At 41.2% G+C, this 23,715-nt stretch overlaps 1 protein-coding gene across 4 annotated transcripts in view; it reads left to right on the forward strand.

The window, feature by feature from the left end:
* The window catches only part of PIK3C2G (phosphatidylinositol-4-phosphate 3-kinase catalytic subunit type 2 gamma), a 307,432-nt gene that overhangs the window by 114,435 nt on the left and 169,282 nt on the right, over positions 1–23,715 (forward strand). For all 4 annotated transcript variants that reach the window (XR_007776329.1, XM_050967900.1, XM_050967911.1 and 1 more), the window contains one exon: positions 1,115–1,209. Coding sequence is in view for 3 of the 4 variants with exons in the window: in XM_050967900.1 (XP_050823857.1) it covers positions 1,115–1,209 (95 nt within the window). In the remaining variant the exon portion in view is untranslated. The remainder of the gene's footprint in view (positions 1–1,114; positions 1,210–23,715) is intronic.

Raw genomic sequence — 23,715 nt, forward strand, 5'->3', positions numbered from 1 at the left:
CCTTCCCCGCTGTCCCCTCTCCCCTGTGTGGGCCGCTCTCTGGCCTACTGCTCCCACTGGGCAGCATGGGGAGAGCAGCTGGCTCTGGTCAGGTGTCGTGGCTGTGAGCCCCTGCTGCTGGTAAGGGAGCGGAGGGGTTGGGTAAGGGAGTGGGGGGTTCTGGGGGGCAGTCAGGGAGGAGGGGGTGGTTGGATGGGGTGGAGGTTCTGGGGGGGCAGTCAGGGGATGGGGAACAGAGAGGGTTGGGAGTGGGAGTCCCGGGGGGCCTATCAAGGGGAGGCGATGTGGATAAGGGTTGGGAGGGCAGTCAGGGAGCAGGGGGATTGAATAATGGGGTGGGATACTGGGGGGCAGTTAGGGATGGGGGGTCCCAGGAGGGAGTGGTCAGGGGATGAGGAGCAGAGGGCAGATGGATAAGGGCTGGGAGTCTCAGAGTGGCTGTCGAGGGTGGGGGGTGTGGATAGGATCAGAGCAGTCAGGACAGGGAGCAGGGGGTTGGGTAGGGGGTGGGGGTCGTGGGACAGGACTGTCAGGGGACAAGAAGCACGGGGTGTTGGCTGGGTTGAGAGTTCTGAGAGGGACAGTCAGGGGGCAAGAAATGGGAGGGGGTGGATAGGAGGTGGGGGCCAGGCTGTTTAGGGAGGCGCAGCCTTCCCTACCCAGCCCTTCATTCAGTTGCGGAACCCTGAGGTGGCCCTCGGGCCAAAAAGTTTGCCCACCTCTGACCTAGCACAATGGAGTTTTAATCTCAGTTTAGGTCTGTAGGTGCTACAGTATTGCAAATAATTTTTTTAAAATAAATATATATATATATATATAGAATCATTTAGGAATTTGAATCTATTTTTAATTTTCAGAGAAACTGTTGTGTCTCCGAGCACATATCACAGGATCAGAGTGAACTTAGAGTGTACTGTCCTCACAAAAAAAAAAGTTCATGCTAAAGTCCTCACTTCTTTATGCCCACTGCATTTTTAGGAATGTTCTGCTTCTTTTGGGTTATCACATCTTAAATAAATTCATAAATCAGTAAAACCTTTGTCAGGCCATTTTGTTTTAAAGAGAATGCAACAGAAGCAGCATGTAAGTGAATGTAGTTTCTATGTCTGTTAAGGTGATCAAGTTTGAGTGGAGTCTTGAAAGCCCTCTTGTGAAACTTCTGCTATGTCGCTCTCTGCAGAGCATCCAAGTAACTCATCGACTTTACTGGTAAGATCATCTAATATATCAGATTATCCATTTAATTGATTGTTACAGTGAGCTTTGTCCACTATGTTTACAACATGCTCTTGCTATGTTCAAGATCAAGTCAATTGGGAAAATAGTTTTATTTTCCTGATACTCATTTCAGCACTGGGTATGGAGTGAACCAACTTAAATAAAAGAACCACCTATCTGAACCTGCATCCATGCCCTTAATATGGGTTTTATTCTTAAGTCTTTAGCTCACTTTCCACAATCTTGAACTTTCTAGTTTCAGCCAGAAATGGAAATACTGAAATATTGCCAAAAAATATTTCCAGACACACACTGAGAGCAGGACATATTGGCTATTTCACGAAGGAACTTGTTCTTCAGAGCTTACCAATCAGACCTCTAAAATTCAAACTTTTGGATGCATATCAAAGGCAAATCTCAAAACACTTTCCCATTACTAGTCATCATACGTTATTGAAGCTAGGTCCTAAAAGTTCATTACACAGAGAAATCTTTATGCTTCATATACTCTCCTATCTTTTTCCTGCATGTTGACTAGATTTTCAAAGTGAAAAACTGGGAGACAGGATTTTTGCATCATGGGTAGGATTAAGTCTATCCAGCCTCAGAACCTGCCAAACTACCCAAATCACTAGGCTCAGAAAAATCCCTCCCAGATGACCACGGGACCAGCAAGAGCCAACTTTTGCTTGAAAATCTCCTCCATCCCTTCTCTAGTTCACCTAATTGTTCCTTCTCCAGGCTCAGAGATCTGTTGTCTCTCCATGGAACTTCAGGTAGTGACCCACAGAACAAAGTTTGAGAACCTCTGCCATAGCGACTTAACAGTATCTGTTGCAGAGCCAATAGCTGTTGCATTATTGACTGAGGCTTAGTTTACCAGCCCCAATACTAACTAGCTCTGTTTGGCGGTATTGTAGAACCCCAAACCTGCCAGCCAGAACATAAATTCTTGTGTTTTACATACTGTAATGGAGAAGGGAAAAGAATTCTGTATCAAGCATTAACTAGATAGGGGATTTTAGATTAATTGCATACTAAGCTGATTTATAACCATGCAACATGCTCACTTGTGAAATAGTGTAAGGGCTTCTTTCCTCTGTTGTGGGCAGCCACTGGAAGGTGACATGTACAGGTCTGACATGCCATCCAGTAGAGGGCAAATATATATAAACAGACAGCCAATTAGTGTTTTAGAACCAGTTACTAGGTTATGAGCTGGAAGTAACCATAGCTTGATATCCTCCAATGTACTGTCTGAAGTTAAATGTTTGTATTAATCTACGTGCATATAATAAGGAACAGGGTGTCCAACTGTTCTTATTGATTATGGAGATGTAATACATCATAATGTGACTGCAGCTGTCTTTTGCTGGCGGGATATTCTATGTAAAAGCCATTGCAAGTTTATCTCATGTGATAGTTTATCTCAGCCTCTGTTTACCAGAAGCTGGGAATGAGCAACAGGGGATGATTTAGTATGATGATTACCTGTTCCGTTCATACTCTCTGGGGCACCTGGCAAGGGCCATTGTTGGAAGACAGGATACTGGGCTAGATGGACCTTTGGTCTGACCCAGTAGGGCCATTCTTATGTAATGATTATTCTACACGCTAGATTTGTCAGTTCAGTGGTTTCTAATTAAAAGGATGGCCTTTCCATCAGCTCTGCAAATCCTGGTATCTGAAAGTCAAGCTGGGTTCTTTTTGCCTGCACAGTAATTCCATTGAATTACACACCTCCAGACAAAGACTACAGTTGAAATGTAATAATTCTGTTGATGATGTGCAAGACAGAGACGCTAGATCTTTCTCACACCTGTATGAGCTTAGCAAGTGCTAATAGGAATAAAAGCTGGCGAACAAGAAGATAGGAATAAGAATACAGATAGAGAGAAGATCTGTCAAATAAGGAGATGCCTTTTTTACTTAGTCACCTTTCTGATCATACATGCAGTTTATCTGAGACTTTTACCATTGCATCTCATAATTTAGCTACACTGGAGGGAAGTTCACATAAATAATGATATACACTGAATCCATAAGTTGGCCCAATAAATCGATGGCAGCTCTGGAGGTCTGTATTTCTACATTGACAAGGATCCCAAGCACAATGATCACCAGCTGGTGTAAATTGTCATAACTCCACTGAAGTCAGCAGAGCTATAATATTTTATACCAGCTGATGATCTTCTCCAGTATAGCCTTGCTACTGAATTTTCACTTTGTAATGTAGATCTGTGAAGTGCCTTTTCTGTCCCTGTCTTCTGCAAATTTTTTGTACAAACCAAATCATCTTCAACTCTTACATAATCTGCAGGAGATACTCTTTCTTATGTGCAACAGCAGCTAATCCATCCATGATATTGGTGCAGTGCAGAATCCCTGTCTGAAAGAACTGAGTTTTATGTAGTCGGATTTAAAAGGAAAAAAAGTAAACAAAAACCAAAGCAAATTGAAGATTTTTGTATTATCATGGTTCTCTCTGTATTCCAACTAGTAGCAGCAGCCGGTTCATGTCATCAAACACTTTGATTGCTTCTCAAGGACTTTTTACCTATCTCTGTGTGTTAGTAATTAGAGATATCATCAGCCACTGAGAGTAAAGGCTTTAAATGTTTTGATTATCCTGTCATGCACTGGTTGCAGATGTGAAGTGCAGTTCACCACGAGCCTTTTTAAGTTTCATATTTGAAAGATTCATATGAGTCTGCAGTAGCTTCTCATAAATAGTAAGCCCTGAGTTGCCATTTATCTAATATTAACTGTTGTGTCAAAGGATGACATATGCCACTGTAAAAATATCCTCTGAGCTAAAACACGGCATGCAACCTCCTAATCAAGGAGGGGGGATTCTTAACCAACTTTTAAAATTAAAATAAAGTTAATATACTTATTCAAGTAACCAAAAAAGAGGCTTACGTTTTGCTTTATGCTGTTCCAGTACCAAAATGTAGATTCTCTAATGATATTGTGAACTGATTAATTTGCAATAAAGTCTCACCACTTTGCAATACATAGAAGCACCTTCCTCTATTGATGTGGTATCTTTTTAGAGGGGGGGTTCCATCTCTCTGAAACATCTGGTACTTGCAATTGTCAGAGACAGAATGCTGCACTGGAGTGATCATTTGTCTGCCAATTCTCATTCTTCTGTCTTAATGGAGATCTAAAAACAGACAACTACATAAAATCAGTTCAGAGTCTACACTGGCTGCTGTCAGGGTGCATTATGATGAATGCCCTAGTGTTGAAAAGTCTTTTGGTGATGAATATTACCACTCACCAAAGAGGCCCTTCAGACGCCAGTATTGACCCAAAAGTGGGCCGTACTTGCTGAACTTGGCAGGGCTTCAGGTTCATTTATCTCGTAGAAATTAAAAATTCACCCATTAAGTTAAGAGGTTCTCCAGGTTCTCCAATTGTCTACATGCAACAGGCAGAGTTGGAAGTGCAGTGTTTCTGAGCATTGGAGATTTTTCAGCTTTCCCATTTAGCAGCTTAGTAACTCCAGTCAAAGTGTGTGCGCCCCAGCGTGTGACCTGCTTTCTTTCCTTGTCAACTTGATGAACTCCTGAGTCCTGCTGCCAATGATTTGTTAGCCAAGGATGATGTCATGCAGAGAGGAGAAATCCTGTTATGGCTAGAGTCTGGGACTCTTGGCCACAAGACATCATTGCCAGCTCTGACACAGAGTTCATGTTTGACCTTGGACAACATTTAATTTCTCTGCTCCCCAGTTTTCCCATCTGAAAAACAGGTATAATATCCCTTATTATTGTTCTTGCCAACTTCAGTTGTAAACTCTCCAGGCAGGGACTCTTTCTCAGTATGTGTGTCTATGAATTCCACTGTGCTGGACATAGATCTTAATTGGGACTTCCACATGGTACTGTAATACAAACTGCAATACTTAATAATAATCGCCTGTCTAGCATTAATTTCAGTTCATGCTGCACAGACCTGGGTTAAGCTCAGCTGTACTTAGTTGTAGATGAGGAACGTGCTACGTATAGCCTGTGCTCTTCACCTTTATTCCTTCCCTGCCTTGACACACCCTTCCTGACCCATGGAGACTCTATCTAAGAGTAGTACTCTCTAGGTTTCTGCAGGTTTGATGGGAGTATGCCTTGTAGCTATTGATCATTTAAACAATGGATGCCTAATTTTGGACTCCCAAGTACATATTTAGATGCCTAAAAAAAATGTCTGATTTTCAAAGGTGCTGAGCACCTAGCAGCTCATCTTGACTTTAGTGGGAGTGGCCTTTTTGGAGATTAGGCTTCTAACTCAGCCGTCTAACTGTGGACCTAGGAGCCCACCTGTAGATACCATATCTGAAAACCTTACTCCTTGCTTCCCCAACTGCTACCCCTACTGCATAAAGCACACCAATTCCACCTCCTTTTCCTCCGTTTTGGACACATTGATGGAGAGGTTCATTCGGCTTCATATGAAGAAAATGTCCTACTTCCATTTTCACTAGTAAAATGTAACACTCTTACATTACTATAAAATATTTCTCTTCTAGAATGAAAAACTATGAGTAGTTTTCCAGGTAATACATTTTGTGCAGAATGTTATGCTTTGTATTAATAATGGCTTTTCTCTCCTTTGCAAATGAATTCCAGTCCCACTAAAAGTAATTAAAAACAAAGTTATTCTTCCATTTATCTCTACATTTTAAAGAAAATAGATAATATCTTATTGTCTAAATGTTTAATTCTTGTTCTTTGAGCTGATTTCCAAATTAGCAGTCAAGTAATGTCTTAGAAGCAAGTACTGGTAAAAACAAACTTTTATGAGCAAGATATCTATCTTTTATCATAGTAATTGGCATTCTACTGTTAAAAATTCCAATATAGTTCACAATACACTCTTCCAGAAAATTTTTTTTATAAATGGAGATTTTAAGAAAACCCAGAAATCCAGTGATGCAGTTTCATGACCCAAGTGGAGAATTCAGCTGAACAAACCTTCCATGTTTCACAAATCTCTTCCAAGTCCAAACACTTGTTCCCACAGCTGGGTCACTGGTAATGCTACTAAGTTCTTTAAATGGCAAACTAAACAAAACATTGCTCAGTCATATGGCTTTTTTTTAACAACAGTTGAGCTATGAAAAATAAAATTGACATTATTTTCCCAACCCCAGGTAAGATGATGAGACTGTCCAATAATAACTGGCCAACTCATCATCTGTTAATATTAATGCTGGATAGTAAATCACTGGACTTTTTCCCCCCATAAAAGTGAATTATCATCTTATCTGACCATTTAAAAAAAAAGTTCTGGAATAATAATTGGCAAAAGGTGACAAATGTGCAAACACTTTGCTGCCATGTTGGTTTTAAGATTGTTGGGCGAAGCACTCAGTTGATGTAAATCACTATAGCTCCGTTGAATGTGCCATGCCAGCTTATACTGGCTGTGGGTCCTAAACTCCACCAGTTGGAGTGAGGGGATAATTTACTCTACCTCCACAACTTTTTCTAACAATGAATGAATTATTTTGCCCACTTTTTTCAGGAACCAGGTCATGAATGTTGTCAGTTACTACACTCCTAAATATTAAAACTTCTCACATTTCCATTTTAAAGGAATCCTTTTCATGGAGCATAAAAATTGCCCTTGAGCAGAGGCACTGTCCAGACGCTACTTACTTACATAAACCCTATTTTGAGGTCTTATGGCTTGTCTACATGGGGACACTCAGGAAAATTAGTCTGAATTAATTAAAGGTGTGAAATTAAAGCTGATTAATTAAACTGCATTAAAGCTCTGGGTGGACAGTTTCATTCAGAATTAAAGTGACCTCAACTGTGGTTCGCCTAGTTCCCTTGGATGGAGGAAAGGCCAGGCCAAATGTGAATGAGTGGCATTGCAATCTGGCCCCTGGGGTCTCAATGCCTTTCAGATTTAACCTAGTCACCCCTGGGTCATGAGCAGGAGGTGGTGAGGGACAGCTGGGCCAAATGTGAGTAAGTGGTGTTGTGACCTGTCGTATAGGGTTGCAACACCTCTTGAATTTTGCTTGTCTTCCCCTCTGTCATGACAGAAGAACAGCTGGGCCAAATTTCTAGTTCCAATCACGAGCTGGAGGATGGGGGAACAAATGCCTCATTTCCCCCCAATTCAGTATGATCAAATACTTTTCCTGCATGAAATGAAACTGTCACACAGTGCATGCCTTGTTCATTTAACCTTTAGCTACATAGTAAAAGATGAAAAAAATCCATGTATATTGATTCCTTTGCATTAACCTCCTGAGATTGATTTCCATGCATTAAATTTGGAAGTAATACTTCTAGTTTCTTCACCACTACTTTAAGCTATAATTTAAAGTCATTATTGAATAAAGAAGTAGATTGTTAAGATTTAAGATTCTATGGATTTTACCCTTGTTAGAGAAGAATTGAAATTCTAGCTTCTGTGTAGGACATATGCAATTTACTTCTCCAATGCCTCTGCATGAAACTTCAGCATAAAAGGAATTCATTTAGTGTTAAACAACTTTACAAATTCTACTAGGACGCCATCTGGGTCCAGACTTTTTCCTCACTTCAGTTCAGAAACTTGTATTCGAATTTTGCTTTCTCAATGTGGCTGATTCGAAAGAAAGAAATCTTGGAGAATTCTTATTAAAAATCAGCAGATGGGATTCAGATTTCAAAATCAGCCTTAGCCATTTCTGCCAAATATAAGACTTTACAAGGTTCTGAATTCTCCCTTCCATTATCATTAAGTTCCAAGTGGTCGTGACCATGCACCAGATGGACAGCTGTGAAGCTTCATGCTTGCCACCGATTTCTTCAATGTTTTGTTCTTCTGTCAACTATAACTGTGTCTGCATCAAAAATCAAACTCTTACTGATTAAAAAGGTATTGTAACAAGCGTATGAAGTGAGGGCCCCAGGGCATCCTTGCCCCATCCAATATCTTTTAAACTTTCTTTGTGGTTTGAGGCTTATTTACTAGTATGAGTCTCTGGGAGTCAAGGCCAATAGAGTGAGCTGTGCTGTCTCTTGGAGCTGTGGTGGGAAGAGCAGATGCTTGGTTAGCTCCTGCAGGGTGCAAGAAGCAGAGTGGTCCATAGCAACTTCCTCTAAGAGCAGAAAGAAGCTGAGTGATCCCTGATAGACCCTGCTGCCTCCAGAAAATTATTCTCTTTCTATTCCTGCTACTCTTATGTGTGACATTTTCACACAGGACTTTTATCCAGCTTTCACTTCGCACTTTGCATTTGGAGGATTTATATACTCTTTTGTCTAGCAACCTGCTGATCAGTTTTCTACTTGTATGAAGCGTCTTTGCTTCAGGCTGCTTTCTCAGGTGGCAATTGTACCACACGATTGCAGTAGTTGGCAGGGTCAGCATGTGGCTGGAAACACGTTTCTACAGATCATGCTTTCCACAGTGGAATTGAATATTCGGAAGAAATGTTGTAGCCACTAGTGTTATGTCTACACTGCAAAGAAAAACCTGGGGCTAACCCTTCCAGATGACTTCTGGGCAGCCTGAGCTCTGGGACCCTCTCCCTCCTACCTTGGGCTCTAGCTCAAGCCCAGAAGTCTACACTGCAGTTAAACAGCCCCTTAACCTGAGTCCTATTAGCCCAATTCAGCTGGCACAGGCCAAACATTGGGTGTCTAACTGCAGTGTATACATGCCCTAAGATCAGTGACTGTTGCTTGGAGGTAAGCTATAAGAACAGGTTTCATTGTAGTGGAATATTATGAATGTTCTTGTATTCTTAGAGCAAAGAAAAAAAGAAAAGTTGTCCTGAAGGCTAAATATACATTTGTGGCTTATTATCTATCCTGAATTTTATTTCATGTAATCAGATCAGTTACTGAAACATTGTAGAATTTTCTAGCTTGTAACATTCTTCAACTAGACAGTGATTCTGTCTTGAAAAGAGGAGAGTGTCACCATTCTCTTGCATGTACCAACTAGCTAGAGGAGCAGAAATATATGAGCAAAAGAGGAATTTGGGGTGCAATCCTGCCTCAATTAAGCCAAAGGGAATATAATGTAACTCTGGTGTGTGTAACTCTGAGGTTCTAACCTGCCCAGTCAACCATACACCTCATTTGGAAGTGGAAGTATACAATCAGGCAGCAGCAGAGACCAAAAAAATAAAATAAAATAAAAGCAAACACAGCACAGTACTGTGTTAAATGTAAACTACTAAAAAATAAAGGGAAAGCATCATTTTCTCCTGCATAGTAAAGTTTCAAAGCTGTATTAAGTCCATGTTCAGTTGTAAACTTTTTAAATAATCACCATCATGTTTTGTTTAGAGTTACAAACATTTCAGAGTTACGACCTACCACTATTCCTGAGGTGTTCGTAACTCTGAGGTTCTACTGTAATACCATTGACTTCAGCGGGGTTAGAATTTTGCCCTCTGCCTTTAGTTTTTTTATTAAGGAGATTTCTGTTGTGGAGGTAAAGAGCAGTGTATCTAAGACTTTACCAAAGTGTAACAGAGCCTTGTGGAACAGAATCAGTAGGAAGTTTGTTAAGACTTGGCTAAATTCTCTAGCAGCAGGGAAGCTGGCCCTCAATTCTTTATTTTTCAAAATCATTAGCTTGCTGTTTAATTCACCTCTTCAAATTTGGGATGAAATACATGATAGATTGCTTCATATTTTGTCAAGGGAAATATATTTTTCACTGTCACTTACTATTGATCTACACTCATCATATTTTAGTTCCAGTATCCTCAGGAAAGAATAAATCAAGCAGAGTCATGGTTCTGTAATGTCCTCAAACTATTTAAACACTAAGCACACCTCTCCCACTCACTCACTTTCTCCCTCTCACAAACTCTCCCACACAGGCAATCAAAGGCTGCCAAGTGTGCTAATGTTTAGCCAACTTTTAAGTATCCTCTCTGTAAGAGGCAGAGGCAGCCTGAGCCATAGAACCTTTATTTTGCATTAATTAAATTTATATTAATGACCCCAATCCAGCATTGCACTTAAACATGTACCTAACCTTAAGCATGGGACTAGTCCCTTAAAATTATGCATGTGCTTAATAGCTTTGTTGGATTAGGGCCAGTATAAGACATGTACGAAAAAGACAGTATTGGACTCTAGATCCAGGTTAGGTTTAGGCTGAAATTCACGTTCAAGGACTAATCAAAATTATGGCTCAAGTTCAGGCTTGGATTTGATGGTGCCAAAATTTAATGAGCTGCTCTTGTAAGACATCAGATTCATCTGAACTGGGAATCCTTGAAGTAACCCTCTTCCTAATTTGGATGTGACCCAGAACCAAAATGTTATGGTCAAGTTCAGATCCAGATCAAAGCATTTGAATATGAACCTCTCAACCACTATCACCTCTTAAATCCAAGTAATTTGGATTTGGTTATGGTTGATCTCTAATTATATTAACAATAATGCCATTAGCCCATTGTTGTTTTGAGGCAGTAATCAGATTCACAATGAGGTAATCTGCTTCTCATTATTATGCACTCAGTTTGGATTATTGCCTTGGAAAATGGAGGGATAATTATATTATTACTTAATTTATGGGTTATCGATCTTCTCAGACTCCTGTTTTACTAAGAGTAAAGATCAACCAAAACAAAGACATTTACTGTGAATGTAAAAGGGCCGGCCACCTTCTGAGTGCTCCATCATGGCCAGAGGTTACTCTGCCCGTTTCCCCATGTCAGGAATTTTTTAAACAATAGCCACACCTCCAGTCCAAAGATAATTGAAACCCCTCTTTCTGAGGATCCAATTTATTCTGTCCAATGGGTACACATTGGATCATCAAGCCCCATCCCCAGTTCAATGTCTCTCTCTCCCTTAGATAGGGAATCCCCAGCCCTCGTTCCTGGAGCTGGACATTCAGTGTCTCTTTCTCCTTCATTAGGGAGTCACCCAGCCATCCTTCCCAGATCTGGGTCCCAGCTTTACCTAGCTGGAGTCTTTCCCCAGTCTGTAGTCTTTGCCATAGCTTCCTGAACTACCTCCTCACTTCTCTATCTTCTCGCTGTACTTATAGGGGATGCCTGTCCTCCATCAGGCCCCCTCAAGGTTGTTAATGAGGTACAGGTGAGCTGGAGCCATTCTGTCTTAAAAAGGCCCATTTCATCCTGCAACAGTGAGGAATATTCTGACTTTCAGAAGCCAAAATATGACTGAGCACTGTGATACAGCATGGCCAGAGGGCAGCAGGAGAGTGATAGCAGGGAGCCTTATTCCCTGCAAGGGGAGGAAGGTTTGCTATAGATTAACTAGAGCACCTGAAGCCAATTAGAGCACCAGCAGTCAGTCTTGTGATAAAAACCCCCTGCTTCAGCCAGACAGTGTGGGAGTTGGAGCAGGAAGGTTTGGTTGGAGCAGAGAGCAGTTTGAAGGAGTTGGAGAAGAGAACAGTTTTGAAGAGAGACAAAAGGAAAGTTTGGAGGAGTGCTGCGGTGGGCTGAGAAATCCAAAAGAAACCCTAGGTAAGGGGCACCTGGCTTGTGTAAAAGGAAGGCAAGAAGCCCCTTCACAAGCTGAAGGGCAGGAGAGGGAAGTAGCCCAGGGGAAGGAATCGCTAGTTCAAGTGGTTTGCCACAAACCTCAGGGCCCCTGGGTTGGGACCTGGAGAAGAGGGTGGGCCTAGGTCCCTCCCTCTCCACTCCCCTCCTCAAGGACACTAGTGGGGTAGTTAAAATACCGGTTCAGAGGCAAGCTCTGGTGCCCTGAACCTTCCCCAAAGAAGGGAAAGCGTGAGACCCAGCATAACAGTACTGGCAATTTTCCACAGCACTTAGTTCACCTATGTCTCAAAGTTATGACTTGAAATAATACAATACACTAACACAGATGTAAAAAAAATTAAGTGCCTCTTTCTATCTCTCTGAGCTTTATTTGTGCCTGGGCTTGCTTTCTTTCAGGTTTGAAGAAAGAGATGGGAGAACTGTCTTTATTGCTCCTAGGGGAGTTCTGTGCCAAAAAAATTAAAAATTCTGTGCACAATATTTTACAACTCTGCAAAATTCTGCATATTTTTTGTCAAAATAACACAATACAATCACATCAGTTTGTTATTTTGGTAATTTATTTCAAAATACTTGTCAGCGAATATGTCTGTAACAATACAGACAACAAAAAAGATCCAGGAAATTTTTTTTGACAAACAGATTCCTTACTAGCCATATTAATACAGAACTTTGAGTAATAATTCAGTTAAACTAAAATACTGAAATGTATTTCCCACACCCTTCAGAAGCTGTGCAAAGGCTTGGGGGAGTTGGATAAAAGAGGAGCTGAGGGAGAGGGAAGTAATTGCTTGGAAGGAGCCTGGCTGTGAACTTGGAGGGTTGTTGAGTGTGGATGGGAGAAGTATGGAACAGGGTTTGAGGAGCAGGGAAGGGATTGTTAGGAAGTGTCCCACATGCAGACCCTGGCTGACCCATAGCCTCTCTCATTCAGTCAGGCACATCTGCATCTGCCCCCATGTGTTCCTGCACCCCCCCAATCCCCATATGTCCCTGCACCCCCACTCAGCAATCCCCTTCTCCCTGTCCCCATGTATCCCTGCACTCCCTGTTCCCATGTGTCCATGCTCCCCCTCCTCATGTGATCCTGTACCCCTACTCAGCCACCCCTTTCCCTGTGTCCCTGCATCCCACTGCCATTCAGACCCTACCCCACTCTGTCCCACCCACTACCCTTCTTAACCCCAGTCTGTGACCCCGCCCCCAGCAGCCCCATGTGTCCCATGATGTCCATCCACCCATATCCTGTGCCTTCTGACCTGGTACCTTGAGAAGCTGTGAGGAGCACAGCCTGTTCTCTTCCTGTCCTCAACTGAGGCTGCTCCTGCCTGGGAGTAGCCACTCTTTGTTTTGCCACCACAGCAGCATCTGGTGGGTGAATGGCATAACTGCAGCACCTCTCTGGAAGAGATTTTTCTGCAGAGAAAAAAAAATTCTGCTCTGGACATGAATCCTGTGTGTGCACTGTGGTGCAGAGTTCCCCTAGGAGTACTGCATGGCTATATCTGTGGATTGATAACAGGATATAGAACATTTCATCTTTAAGTGAAGGCTTTGAGTCCAGCATATGTTGACAACAACTGAAAATAATTACCAACTGACTGACTGGCCTCTGTGTAATAAATTGATGTTCTTGGTCTTCTTCCATATAAAAATATCAATATAGTTGGAATTAACCAGCAGTCTTACTGGGACTCTCAGCAGAGAATTGAAGGACTAAATGGTCTCCTTTACCCCGTAGAGATGATCCTTCAAGTCTGGTTTGAGGCATATAATTGAGTATTCCACAGCAACATTAAATAACTTGTACTACTCTTGTCTATACTGTTCCATGAGTGGAGGACTAAGGACCTGATCCAAAGCTCTTCGAAATCAGTGAAAAACTTTCCAGTGACTTCACTGAACTTTGAATGGAGGCTTTAGTTTCTGGAGCTCAAAGTGTGACAGTTTTACCAACACTAAATTCACTTCTTTAATTTAAAGAGTTTTGAACAGAACATTCATTGACCAAAGAACAAACCTTTACAGGTACTGCATTCTTCTCTTTTCAAATTAAACTATTCCCGGGGGGGAGGGGGCGGACCAGACTTTATATCTTCTTGAAAGCTAAGTTGGAACTGGAAAAAGAATGATACAATATCACAAAGAAACAATAACAAAAATAAAATACTAACAGTAAAGAGGTTCCAAAAAACCCAAGACATTTTGACAAAGACACCTTCAAAATCCCATGTTGACATCTTTATTTCTAATAGTTCCTGCTTTTGTGCCATTAATTCCAGGTTTGGCACACAGATTGTGTCAGTTATGATTGTCAAGTAATGTGAGTCTTAGGTCCAAAGCAAATTCACACTGTAGTCTAGTTAAAACCTACTAGTAGGTTGCCTCCTGGAAACCTAAAATCTATGGCAAATTAAACTATTTTCTATGGTATGTAATGATTGCTCATTATTGCTCCAAGAATGCTGTCGTGCAAACAAATATGATGAGTGGTAACTTTTCTTTTACTTAAAAAGCAAATGGTTATATGGTTACACTGTTCTTTGTGCTAAAGAATGTTGCTAACTGAGGTCTGGACTCAAAGGGATACTTTTATGGCTTTGCTTTCTCGTAGATAGGTTTAGTGTGTTGTTTTGAAAGTGAAAAGTGTTTTTAAATTGATGTAAAAGGAAAATAAAACTAAATAGATGGTATCAATGCATCTTCATAGATATTATTTCATAAATGTTATTTCAAACACGTAACTGTGAACTAGTCACCAACATGCATGGCCCTAGCAGTGTGATTTTTAAATTGTATGTAGAGCTCATAATGATGCCTATACATAAGGTTGTACACACATTTCCAGTGAAAAGGGTCGTTTTTGTTTACTTGCAACTTTGCCATTTTTTATCTATGTAGCTGAAATACAAAAGTTTTTAGTCAGTCCAGGAGATTTATTTTTTTTCTGGAAAAGTTTGCATCAAAAGAGTTGAAGCTTTTCAAGAATGAAAGGGGGAAATTCACTTTTTCCTCTAAAAATAACTTTTTAAAAGAGCTCTGTACATCAGTGGTAAAGAGTCCCTGAGCTAGAGAGATATCTTGTGGTGTTGTAGTCAATACGGATTGTAATTTGTCAAAAAAATTAAATAAAGTATTTTGTGTATGCACATTGGCTCCTAACAGTCTATGAACATTCTGTTGGCTATTTCTTTCATAGTTTAGAAGAGTTTGTGAGTAGTGCTGTGTCTTTCTACGATTAGGGAAAATGTGAGAGGAAGGAGGTAGGGTTCCAAGCACTCCTCCTTGTGTATGATGATATGAGGAAGTATGAATGGAATAAAGCCAGGGCTTTTGTTTCATTAATAAAAATGTATTGCACATTACAAAGTGTTCTGTTGTGGCTGAGCACATTGTTGAACATGATGGAAATTCTTTATTTCTTTTTACTATTTTTTAAAAATGTAGGAAATGCCATACCAAAACCAGAATTCAGAGTGTTAATCTTACAAAGTGAAGAACTCAAAAGTCAGGAAGTGACAAAAGTTATCACTGTGGGTTTATGTAATAAAAGACTATGCCATAATATATACTCACAAGGGAACAGAATTAAAGTTCAGAATTTAATCTTTAAAATGATCTGAAAAGAAATATTTTAAAAATTGGGCGTGTGCGTATTTACAGCTTTGTGGTGTATATAAAGTAATTCTGGAGAGATGGTTTTCAAAATATTATTTTTTTTGTTTTTGACATTATGAATACTGGGAATGGCAAATCTACTTTTTCCATGGTTTTGCTGGAAGATCTTGTAATAGTTTCAAGATGTACCTATTATGACTTCTGATACCTTAACTGAATTGAAGGGGCATTAATATTTTGCATTAAGAACATCAAAAGAGTCAAAGTTAAAATAACTTATTCTTTGTTCTAACTTATTTCGGTGTCACTGGTGGTCAGTACTTACGTCTCTGATACTGGGATTTCAGTCTGGATTGATTAGCTGATCCACTGTGTGGAATAGCTCTGAGAGCCAGGATTTTTCATCTGTGATGGCAGAAGAGTAATGGGTTCTCCCAGCTTCTGTTGTTGTGGTGGCAGAGTTCAGTAGAGTCTTGGTGCTTTTGGGAGATGGTTTCAGAGAGGGGTTTGTGCAATCATCATTCAAGTCTTACTCCTACACACTGCTGACATAGTTTGTGAGTGAAGAGAACCATGGAGATGTTCTGAGTCACTGTGGGGGAAAAGGGTCAGTTTGAGTCCAGGATATCAGTGACAATTGTGAGTCAATGATCACACCATTTGCCAGCTCATCTGCACTTTGGCCTTGCTGAGGCGTGGTTTGCCCATTTGGGGGCCAACTGAAAACGCTAAGGCTTCAAAAGTTTGTATGGGCAAACCAGGTTTGTTTCTTTGGTTCCCTGGTAAATTGGAGTGGAGCCACCTCTTTCTCAAAATCCTACTAACATACTTTTTAAAAAGCTAGAAATATATTATATAGTTAGTTAGTATTTCCTGCACCCACAGAGTAGTAGACAGAGATCCACATCACTGAAGCCACCATCAACTGACATGCTAATTGTTAGTCTCATCAGAGAAAGCACAAGAACTGAGTCTCCCCTCTAACTGCTGGAGGTAAGCCTTTCCAAGAAAGGGCTCAAGTATACAGCCAAGGCAGTGGAGAGGCCATGTTGTACTTGCTGTGTGACTAAATAGAGGTCTCCAGGGAAGGAAATCCAGCATCCTTCACCAGTGCATTTTTAACAAGGGGAGGTGCGATGGTTCTGTAAACTTCCTAAGGGAATCTGTCACGTGGACATCTTTAAAATGTCACTGTATAGCCCAATTCTGTACAGGCAGAGCGGTGAACTGGGTAACTACAGGGTTCATCTGTACTAACGCCTCTGATTCTGTAAATACTTTAACCAGCCAGGCAGAAAACGAAGTACAGTAAAATCCCCTGCACTAAAATGATGATAATAATAAAAAAAAAAGCTGAGGTACTTTCACAATCACATATCCCTATTGGAACATAAATGAATAGTTTTACCTGAGGTGAAAAGCCATGGCTTATTTGTAAGTGGATCATCTTTCTAAGTTGGGGTCGTCCCTCCTTCCCAAACTAAGCTTTCCCCTCTCATCTCCTCCAGTAAATGACTTAATGAGTTAAAATCCCAGGAGATAAATGGCAACTCATAGTATTTTGCTGTAAACAACAAAGGGGCCTCGACATCTCCCTCAATAAAATCCTGTTTTATGTTTCCTATGCTCCATTTGTCTAGCTTGTGTTGCAGGGCTTATATTCAAGCAGATAAAAATCTTTCTTCTGTTCACGTAAGTGCTTATTTTATATGTTTGGCTTCCCTCAGCACTTTGGCTTCCCTCAGGTCTGTCATCCAGTGGAGTTGTAATAAAAGTTCCCTCGAGGCATCCTTCCCTTCATTCCCATCCCACTGCTTCCTCACATGGATGTAATAGTATTTTTACATTCACACACACATTTATGTTTCTGTTTGTGTACACTGACACAATGTAGATGATGATCTTTTAACCTTTATGATGCTGGCTTATTCCCTGGTATTTAACTTTTTGGAAATTGGTAAGTTACTAAAATACTTACTAGTGAGTAAATAGAGGGCATGCTATGCCACAAGAAAAGTGTTTATGGGCAGCTGAGAGATGGGGCTGAATTGGGATAGTCTAACTGGCTCCATCTCTCCTTAGTCAGCACTCTCAACATTCCCACCTCCCTTGCTGCTGGATCCTGCCTCCATTTTTAGGCCCAGAAGGAGGATGGCTAGGTTCATCACTTGACCAGGCTGAGTGTGGTAAGGAACTTGCACAGTGCTGGCAGTGCTAGAGAGCAGAGTGAGCTGGGACCAGGTTGAGGTGGTGGGTTGGGACTGAGAGGGCTTTTGTCTACCAAGATGGGGAGAAGTGTGTTTTTTGGTGGTTACTGAGAGAGCTTGGAGAGGGATAGTTCCCTACCTTGTTTGTTAGAGAGGAGACTGCTGAAAATATGGGATGAGAGAAGAGGTAAGTAGCACAGTGAGGATCATAGCCCTTCAGAATTAATTGAAACCAAACATGAATTTCAGATATGAACATAAGAAAGACCATACTGGGTCAGACCAAAAGTCCATCTAGCCCAGTATCCTGTCTTCTGACAGTGGCCAATGCCAGATGCCCCAAAGGGAATGAACAGAACAGGTCGTCATCAAGTGATCCATCCCCTGTCACCCATTCCCAGCTTCTGTCAAACAGAGGCTAGGGACACCATCCCTGTCCATCCTGGCTAATAGTCCTCAAGGGATCCATCTTCCATGAATTTGTCTAGTTAATTTTTGAACCCTGTTATAGTCTTGTCCTTCACAACATCTTCTGACAGTTCCACAGGTTGACTATGCATTGTGTGAAGAAATATTTCCTTTTGTTTGTTTTAAACCTGCTGCCTATTAATTTCATTTGATGGCCCCTAGTTCTTGTGTTCTGAGAAGTAAATAACACTTCCTTATTTACTTTCTCCATACCAGTCAGGATTTTAATAGCTTTCTACCAAATCCCCTTCAGTCATCTATTTTCCAAGCTGAAAAGTTCCAGTCTTATTAATCTCGCCTTGTATGGAAGCTGTTCCATAACCTTAATCATTTTGTTGCCCTTTTCTGAACTTTTTCCAATTCCAAAATATCTTTTTTGAGATGGCGCAACCATCTCTGCACTCAGTATTCAAGATGTGGGCATACCGTGGATTTATACAGAGGCAATATGATATCTTCTGTCTTATTATCTATCCCATTCTTAATGATTCCCAAAATTCTATTCACATTTTTGACTGCCACTGCACATTGAGTGGATGTTTTCAGAGAACTATCCACAATGACTCCAAGATCTCTTTCTTGAGAGGTAACAGCTAATTTGGTCTCCATCTTTTTATATGTATAGTTGGGATTATGTTTTCCAATGTGCATTACTTTGCATTTATTAACATTGAATTTCATCTACCATTTTGTTGCCCAGTCACCCAGTTTTGTGAGATCCTTGTAACTCTTCACAATCAGCTTTGGATTTAACTATCTTGAGTACTTTTGTATCATTACATGGGTGCAAATTTCCCCACAGAACTTGGATATTTGATACCATCTCCAGATGAAAGATACTTTCAGGGTTAGACCCTTGGGTGTCACTATTTCCTGGAAATAGTGCTGACTATACTGGACCACTTCTGGATTGTCATCAATAAAGCAATTGCATATTCCACTACATGCTCCTTTGTGTGTCCTTGTTCCTGCATGTGTAATCACACTTCACTTCTCTGTTAGTCCAGTTTACTGATTCCAGAAGAAGTGTCCACAATTTTCCCTCTTGAACAAGGAATTAGGGAGCTTCTGTGTTATCACTTCAAGTCAACAAATATTCTGAAAACTCCTTGACTGAGCTGCTCTTCTCTGACTGTTGTTGTTGATGCCTTGAAAAGAGCTTGACGGTGGAGAGCTGAAGTGCAACAGATTTAAAAAAGGTTCTTTATTCAGTTGGGGCTTATTTTTGTGTGATGAATGTGGAGGGGAATGTATTCAAAGCACTGGCAGAGGCATGACTTAAAGTGGATCACTTTGTAACTTGTGCCAAAACAAGCTATGGATAAACTGGTTTAGATAAAGTGAGTAAAAGGTCAGGTGACTTCCTATTGCCCCACAATGAATTTGTCCCAAATGTTTGGTGAATTGTGAGGAAAAGGGGTTGTTTATTTTTCCTCCTGAGCTTTGTGGTTTTCTACAAGGTTGTAATTGGAAGTACCAAAACACTTGAAGAGAGTCTGCTGTTATGATATCTTTTGTCCTGATCAGATATGCCTCCAGGAAATTAGCTCTTGGATGAAGAGCAACTAGCTCAAGCTGAACTCAGACAAGATTTAAGTGATGCTGGCTAGAAATGAGAAACACTTTGAAGAGCTGGCCAAGAGTTTGTCACTATCTTCCATCAAAGGTATTCATCAAAGTGGCCGACGCCTCAGGGTCCCGTTTGATTCCTCACTAAGCCTGAATTGCCAGATAGCACAAGTTTCCAAAAATGCCTTTTTCCACCTCCAGCTTGCAAGGAAACCTTCATCCTTTGCTCCTGGATGAGGACCTGGCCACAGTAATCAATCCACTTGTCATCTCCAAGCTTGATTACTGTAACTCGCTGTGTCTAAAACTGAATGTGAATACGATGCATAAGGTCCAGCTGGTACAGAATACAGTGCACATCTTCTCCATGTTTCAGACTATTATGAGTCTTTATTGCCTGTGCTTAAGTCCCTGCACTGGCACCCAGTCAGTTTCTGATGCCAGTTTAAGTCTTGGTCCCAATTTTCAAAGAAATAGATGAAATCCCTGCTACGTCAAAAACCAGATTTTGATCTATGAACTGCCACAACAACTCTGCTGTTCTGGATAATGCAGATCCTAAAGCCCAGGATGAAGCATATGAGAGCTGGAGACAACGTATTCTCTGTCAAGGGAATCAGGCTATGGAATGGTTGTCCAGAAACTGTCAGGCGAATCAGAAGTCTGCCTATCTTTGGGAAACTTTGCAAAGCCTTCCTTTTGAGGGATCCCTTTCCACTGCAAGTGACACAATTTGAGCACCCTTTTATTCCTTAACTCTCACCCACCTCAAAAAACCCTACCCAAAGCAGAGTTCTGATCCTGTAAAAGGAGAAGAGCCAGAAACTTCATGAAGTCTTCTAGGGACTTTGTTGTTGCTATTGATTTATGTGGAAGGTGCTCATATAATATGGTGATGAGTGGCAATATAAAACCCTAAGACTGATAGAATTGGAAGGTATCAGAAGATTCCTGCTCATGCAATGTTCAGAGATGTTTGCAGATCTAAGTGGTTCAAATAGCATCCAGACTTTTAAGTATCTGTGAACTAAGCCTCTAAACTTTTGAATGAATGATTTGTCACTAGTTCAAGCCAATATAATCAGCGAGAGGCAGTGGCTGCATTAGATTTCTGTGGCCATATAGAACCCTTCTCTTCTTGTGACTTCACATGATATTCCCAGATTGCTCTCAGGAGCACCACTGTTGCTTCCCCTTCTGTGGGCCACTGTCACTGCAGTGGCTATTTTGGCCAGTGAGGCAGGGATTGAAACAGGGACTTCCAGAGCCAAATCCATGAGTGTCTACAAATCACAACAGTTTGTGTGTGTATGTATTGAAATAGTGCAATTTCTGGCTCACAAAGGAGATCCTATTAATTACATTTTTTATTTTCCAAGTATACTGTGAGACAGAATCTCAATGACTCATGTAACCAACAATTATCTTGCACACTCTTCTATTGATGGGTCAGTCGGTCAGAAAGATTGAAAGCAGCCTTTGTGGCAAATATTCTTTCATTTTGCCAGTGTTTTGTACTATACATCACCCATTTGGTGCTTTGTCACATAATGGTGATATGCAAATGCAAAAACAAGCCATAGCTTGGCAAAAGCACACACTGGTTTCTTTTCCTGGGTCTGTTTTCAGTTCACATAGAAAAGGTGTACCAACAGTGTTGCTTTATGGCCAGAACTGTGTGAAACAGCAGCTCAGTGGTGATGACTCACTCCAAAGAGCTTTGCTATGCTGCCTTATAAATGCAACCATTTCTACACTGCCACATTTCAGTTGTTAGGGAAAGATGATCTGATGCTATCAGTATTAACTTCTGATCCTTCAGACAGTTGCTCACTCAACTGAGTATAGCATCAAAGGAGAAATGGAAAGAGTACAGTTGAGCTTGATGTTTTCCACCCTTCTGTCCATATTATGGCTGTCCCCCACAGAGAGGATAAGGTGCCCAGACTGTTCTGCACTTTGAGGGAAGGATCAATCTAAGTTACACAACTTCAGCTACATGAATAACATAGTTGAAGTTGTCTTTACTGCAGTATGTTGATGGGAGTGTCTTTACTGCGGTGTGTCGCTCTCCCGTCGATTCTCCTTGTGCTCTGGAGTACCAAAGTCAATGCTAGAGCGATTATCGGTTGATTTATCATGTCTATACAAGACATGATAAATCAACCCCTGCTGGATTGATCACTGCCCATTGATCCAGCCAGTAGTGTAGACAAGCCCTAATAGTGTGAGAGGAGGTCCTCTAGTGCTGCCGGCAGGGGTCTGTGTCCCAGAGGGAGTATATCTGGCCAAAATGGAAGCAGCATGGCAAGTGGCTGCGTGGGAGGTGGGGGAGGGCACACTCTACTTGTGTACTGATGTAGTACTTGCCATTGGAGAGCATGTTCCATTCCTTCACTTATCTCATTATGCTTGGAAATACTACACCTGCTTCTGCCCTAATGCTTTCTTAACATCCCCAAATCTGACTCTGAATCTGAGATTCAGATCTGAGTCCCTTTGTCACACGAACAAATTTTCATGTCTCTCCTCTCTATTACCCTGAGCTGCTGCTTTCCCCTGTATGATACACAGATGCTGGCTGTATAGGTGTAGCTCAGGTGGGCAAGGGATGGGGGAGGGCAGTAATATTATTTTATTAACTTATAGCTGTTGCTATGGTATTCACCTTTATAATATCAGAGCACCTTACAAGCAACAATGAAGTAAGTTTCTTAACACCACTGTGAGCTACTGTGAGGAAACTTAATGTTTTGACTAAGTTTTAAATCCCCAAAACTCAAACCAAAACTGGAAAGGGTGCATCTCATAAAATAAGACACTTGTTTGCGTGAACCTCTGCAAACCAAAGCTGCCGAGTTTCACACATGCCTGAACTTCCTGCAGTGAGAACTTGTGAGGCAAAGCCTATCCTCCTTTGGTCTTGGTATAGGAAGCCCTTGGTAAGGAGAGGCAGAGTCTGACCATGAAAATAGCTATGGGCATTTAAAAACAGCAACAAAAAGTTCTCTTACAGGATTTTAAGACAAGGCTCTCGTTTCCATTTAGTTGCTGATACCCTCTTCTTTTTAGCAAAGCAAGTATATGGTGGGGAAGGTGGAAGGAAGTTAAAGCCAGGATATTATAAAAGAAAATAAATAAATAAAATACAATGCTAAAAAAGCACGGGAGCTGTCATGGTGTAATCCCCTACTCTGAACCTTAGCGTCCAAAAGATGGGGTACCAGCATGAATTCCTCTAAGCTCAATTACAAGCTTAGTACTTGTAGCGCTGCCACCAACCAGGAATCCCAGTGCCTGGTACACTCTGGTCCCCCCAAAACCTTGCCTGGGGACCCCCAAGACCCAGACCCTTTGGATCTTACCACAAGGAAAGTAAACCCTTTCTCTCACCGTTGCCTCTCCCAGGCTTCCCCTCCCTGGGTTACCCTGGAAGATAACTGTGATTCAGCTCCTTGAATCTCAAAACAGAGAGGAAAATGCACCTTCTCCCCTCCTTCTCTCTCCCCCTCCCAGACTCTCCCTGAGAGAGAAAGTAATCATAACACAGAGAAAATTAACCTTTCTCTCCCCCTTCCATCCTTTCTCCCCACCAATTCCCTGGTGAATCCAGAGCCAGTCCCCTGGGGTCGCACCAGAATAAAAAAACAATCAGGTTCTTAAACAAGAAAAGCTTTAAATTAAAGAAAGAAAAAACAGTAAAAATTATCTTTGTAAATTTAAGATGGAATATATTACAGAGTTTTTCAGCTATAGACACTGGGAATACCCTCCCAGCCTAAGTATACAAGTACAAAGTAAAATCCTTTCAGCACAATACAAATTTGAACTCCTTCCATCCATATACACATTTGCAAATAAAGAAAACAAACATAAGCCTAACTCACCTTACTTAAAGTCTCTTATATGTCCAGAATAGTATCAGAGAGATTTGAGAGAAACCTGGTTGCACGTCTGGTCACTCTCAGAACCCGGAGAGAACAACCACCAGACACTAACAGCACACACAAAAACTTCCCTCCCTCAAGATTTGAAAGTATCCTGGCCCCTGATTGGTCCTCTGGTCAGGTGACAGCCAGGCTCACTGAACTTAACCCTTTACAGGCAAAAGAGACATGAAGTACT

Source organism: Gopherus flavomarginatus, chromosome 1 (assembly GCF_025201925.1).
Source record: "Gopherus flavomarginatus isolate rGopFla2 chromosome 1, rGopFla2.mat.asm, whole genome shotgun sequence".
NCBI lineage: Eukaryota > Metazoa > Chordata > Testudines > Testudinidae > Gopherus > Gopherus flavomarginatus.